The 13,697-nt window shown below is 51.9% G+C and overlaps 1 protein-coding gene across 10 annotated transcripts in view; it reads left to right on the top strand.

Annotated features, from left to right (window-relative positions):
* KMT2C (lysine methyltransferase 2C) overlaps positions 1-10,394 on the top strand; it is a 273,727-nt gene extending 263,333 nt beyond the window's left edge. For 9 of the 10 annotated variants that reach the window (XM_080818342.1, XM_080818343.1, XM_080818351.1 and 6 more), the window contains 6 exons: positions 827-969; positions 1,240-1,408; positions 5,602-5,718; positions 6,338-6,411; positions 6,662-6,770; positions 8,472-10,394. In XM_080818342.1, coding sequence (XP_080674468.1) covers positions 827-969; positions 1,240-1,408; positions 5,602-5,718; positions 6,338-6,411; positions 6,662-6,770; positions 8,472-8,564 — 705 coding nt within the window. In that variant the 3' untranslated portion in view covers positions 8,565-10,394. The remainder of the gene's footprint in view (positions 1-826; positions 970-1,239; positions 1,409-5,601; positions 5,719-6,337; positions 6,412-6,661; positions 6,771-8,471) is intronic. The other variant, XM_080818345.1, reaches the window with a different exon arrangement.
* Positions 10,395-13,697: the final 3,303 nt, after the last annotated feature.

Raw genomic sequence — 13,697 nt, 5'->3', positions numbered from 1 at the left:
CTCTTTGCAGTCTTGTAAGATTAAGATGATGAACACGTTTGCCAGTGAGTCTACACACAATGCTTTTGAGAAGTTGTGTGATTATAAGGCATTATTTTGAGCAAGAAAAAAGCATTGATGGTTGGTGGGGTTTGTTTTGTTTTTGTTTTTTTGGAGAAGCAGAGGGCACCCCAAAAGCCACTGAGTTCTAGATCTGCTTCCTTCCTTTGGTAGAGCCGTGCCTAAATGATGTGTATCTTTTATGTCTATAGAGAAATATTTCACAAGAAGTATATTCTAGAAGAGGCCTTTGACATTCTAAATTATCTTAGAAGTAAACCTTAGCTTATCATCTACACTCTGAGGGAACTGAGTGTGATAACCTCATTGCAGTCAAATTGGAAAAAGCAAGAAATCAAGACAGGAAACCATATGAACGATTTTTAACTATATTTAACTTTTAAATTCCAAATAAAGATACACAAGTTGAAAGAACGAAGTTGTAAGTCAGCACACACTGGGTTGGGATAATCAGATCTTAAAGTGGCGCCGGCACGTGTGTTGGTTGGCCTGTGGTGGTTCTCCGAGTTAGTCTTTTTCTTCAAGGAGCAATTGCCAGGGTTGACGAAGTTCTGCTTTGAAACTGAAATCCGTGTGTTAATGTTGAAGGAGATCTGAGTGCACGCTGATTACGGTGACATAAGTTAAAAGACCGTTTTGTCTGCAGGGAGTATGTTGACAAGTTATTTCCGCAAAAGTTCAGGTCGGGCCCTCCCCGGGCCGGCTCAGGATGGTCCGCGGTCTTGACCACGTAAGTTAACCCTGTGTCTGTTTCGCTCCTTTTCAGCTCCCGGGGGTGGAGGCGTGTGAGAACTACGCCTTCCGGTACGGCCGCAATCCTCTCATGGAGCTCCCCCTCGCCGTGAACCCCACAGGCTGCGCCCGATCCGAACCTAAAATGAGTGCCCATGTCAAGAGGTTTGTGTTAAGGTATTTTGTTTTAACTTCACATAGTACAGCCCAGGGTTTCCAGGCGTATTAGTGGTCTCTGTGCTTGATCTGTCTGCTGCTTACAAACCCTGCCGTCTCTGGCTGCGTCTGCGCCCACCGCGTCAGAGAACTCGCCGTGCGGCTCTGCTAGGCGGCTTTCCATGTATGTTCCTGTCAGTGAGAATTTGAATCCGCTCGGCTTTGGGCCTTATTCGGAGATGTCTTCAGTTTTCCTTTCATTTTTTCCTGTTGACGTGCCACTGCGCGCAGGCCTCACACCCTGAACAGCACCAGCACTTCCAAGTCCTTCCAGAGCACGGTCACGGGCGAGCTGAACGCGCCCTACAGCAAGCAGTTCGTGCACTCCAAGTCCTCGCAGTACCGCAAGATGAAGACCGAGTGGAAGTCCAACGTCTATCTGGCCCGCTCCCGCATCCAGGTGAGGGGCCGCTGCGCTCGGGGGGCGAGGCCGGGCCAGGGTCTGGCCCTCGGGGGTGCTGGCGTCTGGACTTCGGAGGACTTCACGCGGCGGAGGGTTAGCATCACGTCTGTGACATCCGGTCCCGTCTTGTCAGTTGGTGGCACCAGCGACTGAATACGACTCTGGGGGCTTCTCCTCTCCCAGTGGGAAGACTGGACTCCGCGTCTCCGTGTCTTGATGGGGGCTCGTGGGCGGCCGGGAGCACGGTGTTCTGCGCTCCCTGGGTTTGGGGAGCGCTCACTAGAGCTATTTCAGATTCTTGTGAGAAATACGAATGAAACTTTGAAAACTACTTTGAAATGAAACTGCAGTGTGGGGTTCTCTTCCGGAAGCCGTCTTCTCACGGGAGCACTGTGTTTTCTGGTGTGTAGAGTGTGTGGAGGACCTGACGGGTCATCTGTGGGCTCAGCATTAAGTTTACATCCACAGTCCGTTTGCGCTGAGCCGCGGATCTGAGTCTGTTCCGCATCTCCCTTTGGATGTCCTAGGATGGGGGCACAGAGCTCACTTTGCCAGATGTCTCGGTCCCTGAGCCCAGTTATCCTGAGTGTTTCCCCATCCACGAGTTGTGTACTTGGCCCCAGTTTGCCCAGATCCAGGGCACCCTCGAGTTCTGTTGCCCACCCCCCCCCCCCCGAAGAGCGCTCTCAAGTCCACGCTCTGTCTCTGCCCCCCGTTTCCACCTGCCGTTGTGCCCGTGAGCACCGCTGGTGGGCTGCCCCCGCCTCCCCAGCCCCACTCAACACCCCCTGGGATCCCTTCACAATAAAAATCTGGATCTACGTTCCATTGTCCATACTCATTCGGATTCTTGTTCCTTTCTTGGGAACATTTTCTCCTCTTGGGAAGACTGTAGGATCTTCTTGTTAGTCTTAATAGTTGGACATTTTACGAAAAATGTGCTGAAGTTTGGGTTATTTTCTTTTTTGTTGCTTTCCTTACTCGATGACCCTTTTCAGCCTGGAGCACTGGGGTCTTTGGTCTGAGAAATGTTTCTGTGTTGATTCTTCTGCAAGTTCCTACCTCGGTTTCTTTCTTTTTGAACCTGTAGACAGATTTGGACCCATGAGGTCTGGGCTGTCACACGGCAGACCCAGGCTAGCTGCGGCATCACTGGGACCTGCTAAGGCATGGCTTTCGGTCCGGCCCCTGCGGTGGGGCCCCCAGAGGACCAGTGCGAACACGGACGGGAACTTGCGCCTCCACCAGTCCCCACCCCCCCCTACCCCCCCCGTCTGGTGCTGGTTCCCTTGTCCTTGTTCTTGGGCTTCTGCTGTATCTGCGGAGCTTTCTTTTGTGTTAAAAAAAAGTCATCTAAGAGCTCTTTCTGCTCTGATCTTCTCATCTGGTACCATGTTTTTTACGTCACAGATACGGCGTCTTTTCTTTCTGCTGTTGGGTCAAGAATGCAGCCTCTGGGCACCTGGGTGGCTCAGTGGGTTAAAGCCTCTGTCTTCAGCTCGGGTCACGATCTCAGGGTCCTGGGATCGAGCCCCGCATCAGGCTCTCTGCTCGGCGGGGAGCCTGCTTCCCCCTCTCTCTCTGTCTGCCTCTCTGCCTCCTTGTGATCTCTGTCTGTCAAATAAATAAAATCTTTAAAAAAAAAAAATGCAGCCTCTCCAGCTCCGGGGGGGTCCGGTGGCCGCTCCGGGGGGTGTCTCTTTCTCATCTGCCGCATCGGCTCCTCTTCCATTTTATATGTTCCCAAGCAGCTCGTTCTCTTGTTACCGTTCCTGTTTCTGCATCACTTTTACTCCCTTACTGTCATTTCACTGATTTCTCAGGCCCCGTGGTCAGTGTGTCGTGCCACTGTCCTGACCGCGCAGCCTCGTCTGTGCACGCATGTTCCCGCGGAGCCGCTCGCATGGACTGTGCTGCAGGCTTCTGTGCTCACTGACCCTCAGAGAACCCTCTAGAGCCGCCTGGTGCCTCCGCTTCGTTCTTTCGTTCTCCTCGGCATCTGCGTGACGTTCCCGGACGTTGAGGAACTGTAACGAAGCAGAGTCTGCCCGCCGCTGATCTCACAGAGGGATGTGTGTACTTTGCGTGTTCGCAGACCTTGTTGCTTTGCCAGAAAGGCTATCATAGCTCCTCTCCTCCTGCATTTGGGAGGCTGCCTCTCCTTTCCCATTCGTTGTGCTGCTGCCCTTTCACATTTCCGCCCGCCTGGTCCTGCGTCCTTCCTGCGGTTTCTGACCGCTGACGAATGAGCCGCGTTTCAGGCTTGCCGCTCGGATCGGCTCTTCTGGGAATTACGTATCCTCCTTTGTCTGTTTTCCAGTTCATGACAACTTGGCGGGGAGATATACTCCCCACGACACACCCTGTGCCTACGAGGAAGTCTGATACCTTTTTTCTTATGAAAGTGAATTTTTGCATAGTCGAACGTACATAATTTTCTAATAGCTTCTAGTCTTGGTTAAGACAGTAGATTTTATTGTATTTGTAGTCTCTTGGATTTCCAGATTTCAGAAATTTTAAGTGTTTTAAGACTATTCTGTTCCATTGAGTAACTAGTTGAAGCCCCATTTAATAACCCTTCCGTATTGCACTGAGTGATGACACCACTGTACTGCTGTGTAAGTAGTGCACGTTAAATTTTCACGCATGCATGGATCGCCTTGCATTCTCCATTCTTTTCCACTGATCTTGTCTGTTCTTTTTTTTTTTTTGAAGATTTTATTTATTTGACAGAGATCACGAGTAGACAGAGAGGCAGGCAGAGAGAGAGGGGGAAGTAAGCTCCCCGCTGAGCAGAGAGCCCGATGCGGGGCTCGATTCCAGGACCCTGGGATAATGACCTGAACCGAAGGCAGAGGCTTAACCCACTGAGCCACGCAGGCACCCCATGATCTTGTCTGTTCTTATATCAAACTATACTGATCTCTATATGTACTGCTTTTTTGTGTATTTTGGTTCGTTCACCTCAGTTATGTCTGGAATTGAACAGATATATTGCATAAAATTTCTTTTCCCAGAAGATAATTCAGTTCACACACCAAAGTCTCTGAGATGGGCCCATGGTACCGTGTGCCCCACGGTGGGGACTTCCCGGTGAGCACACACTCTTCCCTACTTGGTTACTGCGGTCTCCCAGCCAGCTGGAGTTGAGAAGGCAGAAGCTGGGTGGGACAAGAAAGTATCAGATGTGCAAGGAAATAGTCCATATTTTTCCAGAATTTGTAATGCTAAAAACTTAAAAAGGTACACATAGTATATGATTTATTACGAGCCAGACAGGACGCACTGCCAAATGAGACACCTGTGGCAGTTCTCACTGGTTCAGATTCCTGTGCCTTTCTCTGCGGCCTTGAAACTTGAGGGGAGAAAGTTGCCCGTCTGAAGAACTGTATTTCTTTCCAGCTTTCCTGGTAATTAAAGCAGAGTAACTTCTCCTGGTTCTCCTTTTGCCCTGGCTTCTAGGAACGCCTGGCCAAATCCGAAACCTGACTACAGTATTAATAGTCCCTCATGGTTAGCCCAGCTTCTTATTAAGTTTACTGTCCTTTCTTATCCTTTTAGAAATAGTAATGGGGGCGCCTGGGTGGCTCAGTGGGTTAAGCCTCTGCCTTCGGCTCGGGTCATGATCTCAGGGTCCTGGGATGGAGCCCCACATCGGGCCCTCTGCTCAGCGGGGAGCCTGCTTCCTCCTCCTTCTCTCTCTCTCTGCCTGCCTCTCTGCCTACTGGTGATATCTCTCTCGCTCTTTCTCTCTGTCAAATATATAAAATCTTGAAAAGAAAAAGAAACAATAATGGGATAAAGTAAATACCAGAAGCTAATAGCCTGTAATAGCTATTAGCCGTTGGCCTGTTTAGATGGTGGGATCTCTACATGAATTTCATGGAAGATAAGATGTCCTAACAGGATGCGGTAGCCGGTCAGTGGTGCTGCTTTGTAAATATGCCTTCAGAATTTAGTAAAAGACACAAAGCAAGATAGTAATGGCATGACTTTAAGTGTTAAGATTGTTTCAGGTGATAGTATATTCAATAAAAAAGACCCTTTGAGTTTAGGTGAGTTCTGCAGTGTGGCTTTTGCTGTGGCCTTTGTATGAAAGGGAGTCAGGTTTGTTGTCCAAGAAATCAAAGTGATTTTTAAAGTACATACACACACTCTTTTTTTCCATTTTTTATTTCTTTTCTCCACAGGGGCTGGGCCTGTATGCTGCCAGGGACATCGAGAAGCACACCATGGTCATCGAGTACATCGGCACCATCATTCGAAATGAAGTTGCAAACAGGAAAGAGAAGCTGTATGAGTCTCAGGTAAGAGCCAGTCCTCTTCTGTCCCTTTGCCGTCGAAAAGCTGGAAACGAGGCCAAGTTGCACTGTCCTTGGGAGGCTCAGTTTTGAACGGAAGCCACATCTGGATATTTTTTTGAGTTTGAGAGAGAGGCGTGTGTGTGCGAGAGAGCACAGGCATGGCGAGGGGCAGAGGGAGAAGCAGGCTCCCCCCTGAGCAGGGAGCCCGATGCGGGACTCGATCCTAGGATCCGGGGATCGTGACCTGAGCCAAAGGCAGACGCTTAACCAAGTGAGCCACCCAGGCGTCCCTCTCCTTTTTTTTTTTTTTTAAAGAATTTTTTTTTTTTTTTAAGATTTTTTTTACTTAACATCGGGATATTCTTGTGTTTTCCTTGTTTTCTCCATCATTCTCACTCTGTCTAGTCAGTGTTACTGTTCACATAGAGACAGCTTAGACTAATGAGCCTGGTGTTCCAAGCAGCCTCCTGATCCATTGGATTTCCATTCACACCGTGTGCATACATGTCCCCTGATGTGGTTGTGTGACACCCACAGCACAGGCTGCGTCTCCGTTCACTTCTGGCTGAGTCTTCCGGCTCTGAACTTGCACGTGGAGGAATTTCTGACTTTTCTTTTTCAGAACCGTGGCGTGTACATGTTCCGCATGGATAATGACCACGTGATCGATGCGACACTCACAGGAGGGCCTGCCAGGTGAGGCAGCGGGAAGCTGGTCGAGGAAGTTCTGCCCGGCGGGTCCACGCGCCCACAGCGGCCTCCATGAGTAAAAATGCAGAGCAGATAAGCTTCGAAGATAATTTTCATTTGAAATTGTGTGTGTGTTCTTGTTCTATGAGCAGGCAGGTAGAAACGTAATTAGGAGAAAGTTTTCCCTGTGAGCTGAATGTTCGTAAAGTTTCTTCCAGCTGTTTTGTAATAAATGGTTTTCTGAAATGGCTTGCAGATACATCAACCATTCGTGTGCTCCCAATTGTGTGGCTGAAGTGGTGACTTTTGAGAGGGGACACAAAATCATCATCAGCTCCAACCGGAGGATCCAGAAAGGAGAAGAGGTAAGCGTGCGGGATCCCGGGTGCTCCACTCATACCCCCCGTGCAGTGCGCTGCCTGGCGCAGTCGGCTGGCCCGGGGCTTGTCCAGGGCTTCCGCGCTAGAAAAAGTTCCCTGTGGTGGGTCAGAGGGTGCCACCCTGTCACTTCACCCGGGACACTCAAGGGTCGCCTTCCTCCTCGTGGCAGCATTGGAAGTGTGGACTACCAGCTCCCCCCACTTCCCTCCCTCTGTGCTCCCCAAACTCCACACATCCCCATGCACCCACAGGGCATCACTTTCCTGTGTCCTCAGGCTCCTGCTAGACCCCTTGGTTACAGACCGACAGGATCCCTCTCTTTAAAGATTCTGCCTGTCATCCCACTGATGTGTGGAGACTGTCCCGGGATTGTAGGCTCTGTGGTCCCCGGGAATGTGACGCTCACCTGAGGCCCCGGAGGGCTGTAGGCGGCCCATCTGGGGCAGCACAGGGCTCTGGGTTGCCTGTTTGCACACTCAGCTCACGGCACAAGCTTACAGACTTTCTCAACAGAGTTTCAAACAGTTTGGCTCTCTTGGTACAATTGTTTCTCTTCTTTAAAATGCTGGAGGCTGAACTTGATGATTGTTTCTCTGGGCTCATGGATGACTTTCACCTGTTAAGGTTATTCCTGGTTTAGACCACTTATTTACATTCCCCGAATTAGTTTTCCACAGATGTGATTAGCACACATTTCGAGGTGCTCTAGGTGCCGCTGAGCAGTGTGGGTTTCTGTAAGAGCCTCTCCTGGGGCAGGGGATGAGGGGCCGGAGAGTCTTTGTTGGAACCCCCCCGGCCCTTTGGAACAGAGCTATGCAATGATTTCTTGTACTTTTTTGGTCATCTTTTTGGAAATCCCTTTTTAAAATATTTTTTTAAAGTATTTAAATGCTTTTTTAACTATTTGAGAACCCAGCATGGTGCTGGCGACCACCACGGGTGTTGGGACGGACGGAGACCCCTGAGCTCCGGGTCCTTCCTTCCCGGTCCCGCCTGAGTATTCTTGAGCGGGTCGCTTGGCCTCCCCGAGCCGCCGCTGCCTTTACAGGAAACGGCGGCGACTCCCTGCAGAGCCCCACGAGTGCCCAGCGGCAGGCGCCACGGGGTTGGGTAGCGGGGGGAGCCGCCCGGTGAGCGCCGGCGTCTTCCCTTGCCGCGCAGAACGGACGTCTTTCCGCACCGGGCCTCGCTAGGACGTTGGGGTCGGAGGGACCTGGGGAAGTGCGAGGCGCGTCCGGGAGGGCGGGCCTGCGGGGGGAGGCGCGCGGACCCTCGGTGGCCGCGGCAGCAGCTGCTCCGAGATGTGGTGACTCGAGGACCCTAAGTAGACTTTCCGAAACGTTCTTGTAAGCGAGGCAGGGGACGCAAAGCTGTCCGCTGGCGGGGGCGGGGGGTCGTCCCTCCCCCAGGTGTGCGCCCCGCCCGGCAGATGAGGTCGCGGGGGCCCGCGAGGGGGTGTGGGAGCGCGGCTCTCTCCAGCCGGTCCCATCCCCAGATGTGGCGCGGCCCGAGGGCGTTGTCCCCTGACGTGCCTGTCCCCTGGTGAGCGAGGAGGGCCTCTGTCCCCGTCGGCGCGGGGTCCTCTGCTAGGTCCACTGTGCTGCTGGTCCTGACATCGGGCAGATGAGGCAGGACCCCGACCCCCCCCCCCAGCCCCTCTCACGCTGTGTCTTTGCCGTGGGCAGCTTTGCTATGACTATAAGTTTGACTTCGAAGACGACCAGCACAAGATTCCGTGTCACTGCGGGGCCGTGAACTGCCGGAAGTGGATGAACTGAGTGGCCTCGCGGTCGGCGGGCGGCTTGTCCCTAGGAAGAAGCGATTCAACACACCATTGGAATTTCGCAGACGGAAAGAGATTTTGTTTTCTGTTTTATGACTTTCTGAAACTCGCCTCTGGGAGTTCTGATTCCCTCGGCCCTCCGGGCCGGACCAGGACCACAGAGCAGTCCAGCACTTTTGTTTCTTCTTCTTTCTTTCCTCCTCCTTTCTGTGGGTGGGTTTTGTTTTGTTTTGTGTTTTTGCGTCTCACTGAGGAGACACTTTGACTGGGGCGAAGAGCCGCTGGCTGCCCTGCCCCGGGGTGGGGGCTTCCTATGAATGTACAGACTGAGATCACCAGCGAAAGGGAGACGGGACGCCCGAAGTGCTGGCCACGGCCTTATCTGAAACAGGGGCAGGCCCTCTAACTTAAAGATTTTTTAAAATAAAGTAGACACCACTGAACAAGGAATGTACTGAAATGACTTCCTTAGGGATAGAGCTAAGGGGTAATAACTTGCACTAAAATACATTTAAATACTTGATTCCATGAGTCAGTTTATTGTAGTTTTTGATTTCTGTAAAATAAGAGAAACTTTTTGTATTTATTATTGAATAAGTGAATGAAGCTATTTTTAAATAAAAGTTAGAAGAAAGCCAAGCTGCTGCTGTTACCTGCAGAACTAACAGGCCCTGTTACTTTGTACAAATATGTAAATATTTTGAGAAAAAAATACAGTATAAAAATAGTATTGACCAAATGCTACCAGGCTCTGCAGCAGCTCGGGTGCTTATAAGATGTTCCTAGGGATGTCACAGTATAATTTTGTGTTCTTAAATACGCCGTTATAATTATGTAATAACCAAAATTTCAGCCTAGAGCATTTGGGGTTTTTTGGAAACTACGGTCTATTAGTACTCAATTGTTTTATACACCTTCTGATAGAACGGAGTATAGGCTACGACTACGACTTTTATAGCTGTTTTGGTAATTTAAACTAACTTTTTCATATTATATTGTTGCATCCCTACTTCTTCAGTCAGGTTTTTTTGTGCTTACAATTTGTGATAACTGTGAATAATGCTTAAAAATACACCCAAATGGAGGCTGAACTTTTCTTCAGCGGACGTAGTTTTGACTAGAACTTTGTTTCGAGCTACAGAGAATCATGTAAACATACTAGATCATGTAGCAGGACTCCAGCCTAATTCTAGCCTTCTGTTCAACACAAAAATTTGAAAAGGAAAAAAAAAAAAAGGAGCGTTGTGGTCATGCCTGCTCCTGCAGGACCCCAACAATAGGATTTCGGAAGATGTAATTTTAAAATGTGTTTGTATGAACTGTTTGTTTACATTTCTTTAATTAAAAAAACACACTGTTTTGTGTTTGCTTGTAGAAACTTAATCAGCATTTTGAACCAGGTTAGCTTTTTATTTTGTACTTAAAATTCTGGTACTGACACTTCACAGACTAAGTATAAATGAAGTTTTTGTGTGCACAATTCAAGTGGGCTGTAAACTGTTGGTATATCAGTGACGCAGTTCTGAACTTGTAATGTATATGGCATGATGTATTTTTATCTTACAGAATAAATCAATTGTATATATTTTTCTCTTGATAAATAGCTGTATGAAATTTGTTTCTTGAATATTTTTCTTCTCTTGTACAATATTCTGACATCTTACCAGTATTTGTCTTACCGGGTTTTTGTTTTCTGTTCTGTATAATAGTACCTAATGTTGGCAAAAATTGAATTTTTTGAAGTATACAGAGTGTTATGGGTTTTGGAATTTGTGGACACAGATTTAGAAGATCACCATTTACAAATAAAATATTTTACATCTATACAAGCGCCTGGATGTGTGTCGGCCCTGCCCACTGTCTGGCTGGAGCTCCAGCGCGGGGCTCAGCCTCCGGCTCCCGGCGTGTGAGGTCATCAGCTCGGGTCTCTCTCGATTCAGATAAGTTGACGTGTAAGTTCGAGGCTCCTTCCAGATGGAGAGACTGTTCCCTGCTGCTGAACAAGGATGGGAACTTGGGTTTCTCCTGAAGGGTGTTTGCCAAGGTGCCCCGTTTCCTTGTTTAAAGTCTCTTTTTGTTTGTTAAATTGAGTCTTCTGGGGTTTTTTGGGGCGGCCTTTTTCAGACTTACTCTGTGATACAGACTCGATTCCTGTCGTATTGGATGTATTTGACATTGAAGGGGATTGCTAAGAATTAAAATAGCTCAGAATCCCCCTCACAGTTTCTAAAACCAGTTTTTAGCTTGTGCTTCATGAACACCCTAAAATAACAGGCTTTTATACCGTGTGGTTTTACAGAAACTCTCAAAGCACTTCTCTGACAAAAAGGTTTTAAGAATATTCTGCAGCATCTCCCATTCGCGAGTCTGGCGCTTCGGTGGGGCCGAGCGCTCGCGGTCTGCGCCAGGTCGCCAGGCGGCCCCCCACCCCGCTGCGGCCTTTTCCCTGACCTCGTCCTGGATCGCTGGCGATCGGTCACCGGAGCGCCGGGACCCTGACCGCGCGGAAGGTGAGCTCGCGCTCGGCGGGGGCGGCGGGGCGGCGGGGGCGCTGAGCGGGGACCCGAGCTCACGCAGCAAGGCCGAGGCCCTGCCGCTGGTCCGGCGGGAGCCCGCGGCTCCCGGGGCGGGGAATCGCACACAGTCCGACGGCTTTGCAGAAAGACCTCAGCTCTGCCGAGGTGCGGGCCCTTCCTCTGCGTCCCCACCCGGGCCCCTCCTGTCCTCCCTCCGGTCGCCAGGCAGACACCCTTCCTCTGGTCACGTGCTCCCGAAGGCGGCAGGTGTGTTTCGGGCCCGTTGCGTTCCTTGTGCTGGGGACACTTGACCGCTGTCTCTCTGACCTGACCCCGGTTTCGTGGCCCTCCGCCCTCTCCCGGTTTTCCTCCCATCTCGCTGCTGTGATCTTGTCCCTAAAAGTGCGCTGCCTGTTTATTGAGCTTTTAAAAGGGACGTGTTCTCCATCTGAGAAACAGCTCCTGAAAGATCATCTTTTCCAGGAAACCGCAGCCCCACGGTGGCCCTCGGGCTCACGGCCAAGAGCGCCCGGAGGAGCTCAGGTACCGGCGCCCTAACACCAGCCCGGGCTCGACTTCCCAAACGTCTGGAAGCCAGGCCGGCGGCTGCCAGCGAACACCAGGGAAAGAGAAGCTCAAGGTCACAGATGTTGCCTGGACCCATCTGCATGGACGCGGGCGCCCTGTGACATGGAGAGGCTCCATGTTCCGGCAGCTCCGCAGAGCAGGAAGGCCCGGTGTCACGCGCTGGTGGCAGCTCTGACATGAGAGGCGCTCCCTCCCCCTCGCCATGTAAGGGGAGGAAAGACCGCATTTCCTCTGAGCAACACGCTGCCACCTCCTGACCCGGCCTCCCCAGAGATGCCTTTGCTGGCGTCCCGCGGGGCCACCAGCGCCTGCCCCCAGCTTCCCAGGAGCCACGCTGGGGGGCCTCGCAGGGAAGCAGAAGGGCTGGGTGCCACGTGCCTGAGGAAGCTGGTCACTCCTCTGTTCCAGGGTCCAGCCGGGGCCACCACGTGGCGTCGGTCATCATGTGTCCTTAGTCTGGGGACGTGTGACAGTAACTCAGGTTTGCCTTGTTTGCGTGACCCTTTTGACGCTGCGTTCCTCATATCGAAACCGTCCTTTCCAGGTTTTGGCACACGAAGTCCGCGTGTGAGAGCTGTTTTTAATATGAGTTCTGCTAATTCTATCGTCTCTTTTATTTCTGGGCCCATGTTGCTGATGGATGTTTACTCCTGGTGACAGGTCACATCTCCCTGCCTTTCCGTGTCTGGTTAACTTTCTCGGATTCCAGAATTTGTGCTTGTATGTTGTCGAGGGCTGGACTGTGTTGTATTCAAAGGCTGTTAGACTTTATTCCGCCAACAGCTGGGAATCGGCTTCCTCCCTTCAAAGCTTGTTCTTTACACATTTTTCGGATGAGCCTAATTTGGTTATTAAAAGATTCTGAGAGGGTGCAGGGGAGCACGTGTGGGGGAGGGGCTGATGGAGAGGGAGAGAGACTCCCACGGAGACTCCCAGCTGAGCGCGGAGCCTGAAGTGGGGCTCGATCTCACAACCCTGACATTGTGACCTGAGCGGAAGCCAAGAGTTTAAGCCTAAGTCAGCCCCAGTACTGCAGTATGGCCCTTTGGGGGACATCCTGGATGTCCCGGATGTCCCCACTGGGCCGTTGCTAGGTCAGCCCCGCGTGACCTTCCCTGGGACTTGCTCTTTCCTTGACCTTGTCCTCGGCAGGGTCTCGTGGAGTCGCGCCGCACCTGTGCGCACACGCGTGGGCAGCCAGACTCGCGGAGCCCCGCGGGCACCTGCTGTCCTGCACGTCCCGCCGCCACCGGCAGCCTGTCTCGGCGGCGGCCCCCACCCCGCTCCTCCACCCGTCTGGAACCGTCTCTGGGGGAGGAGTCCGCCGTGTTACCGGAGCCCATCCTGCGGCCCCTGCCGGCCGGTCTGCGTCGCCCCTGCATTTCGTTCTGCTTTTCCAGACGCTCGGCCCAGGACAAGCCCAGACCCGACTGTTCCCTCCTGGACAGAAGGAAAACTTTCCTCCTTTTTGATTTAAAATTTCCCTCCTAATTCTGTTTCTTTTCAAGGCATTACGCGTCATGTTCCTTCATCCCATGTTTCTATTTATTCGTTTCTCAACCTAAGTTTTTAAATTTCCAACGCCTGCTTGAGCCCTGTCGCGCCTCGGAGGTGTCCGGCTCTGCCCTAAACGGTCATTTCCTGGCAGTCGCGTCTGTGCGTGAAAGGGAAGGAGCGGTGGTGGCCGAGAGGGAGGGACGGAGCCCGTGGCTCGTCAGGAGGGAGACCCAGTGTCCCGGGGACCCGGAGGACAGCCGCCACGCCGCCGTCTCTGGACTCGCTCATTCCCGCGGCCTGAAAGCGTGACGGCCCCGGTGGCTGAGGCCGCTGCGGCCTTGGGAAGCGGAGCAGACGGACCCGAGGCCGCACGCCTGGGCGGCCTCGTCCCGTGAGACCCCTTCAGCGGCGGGGACGGAGGACTCGTCGGGGACGACGCAGGGGACTGGGCGCGCGCCAGCGGCTTCGGGCTTCTGTGGGTCGCGCTGTGTGACGACGAGGGACAGACGAGGGCACCGCACTCCGGG

This window comes from Martes martes (assembly GCF_963455335.1).
Source record: "Martes martes genome assembly, chromosome: 11".
Lineage (NCBI taxonomy): Eukaryota > Metazoa > Chordata > Mammalia > Carnivora > Mustelidae > Martes > Martes martes.
Note: the sequence above shows the minus strand (reverse complement) of the source record. Positions and strands in the feature narration are given on the sequence as shown.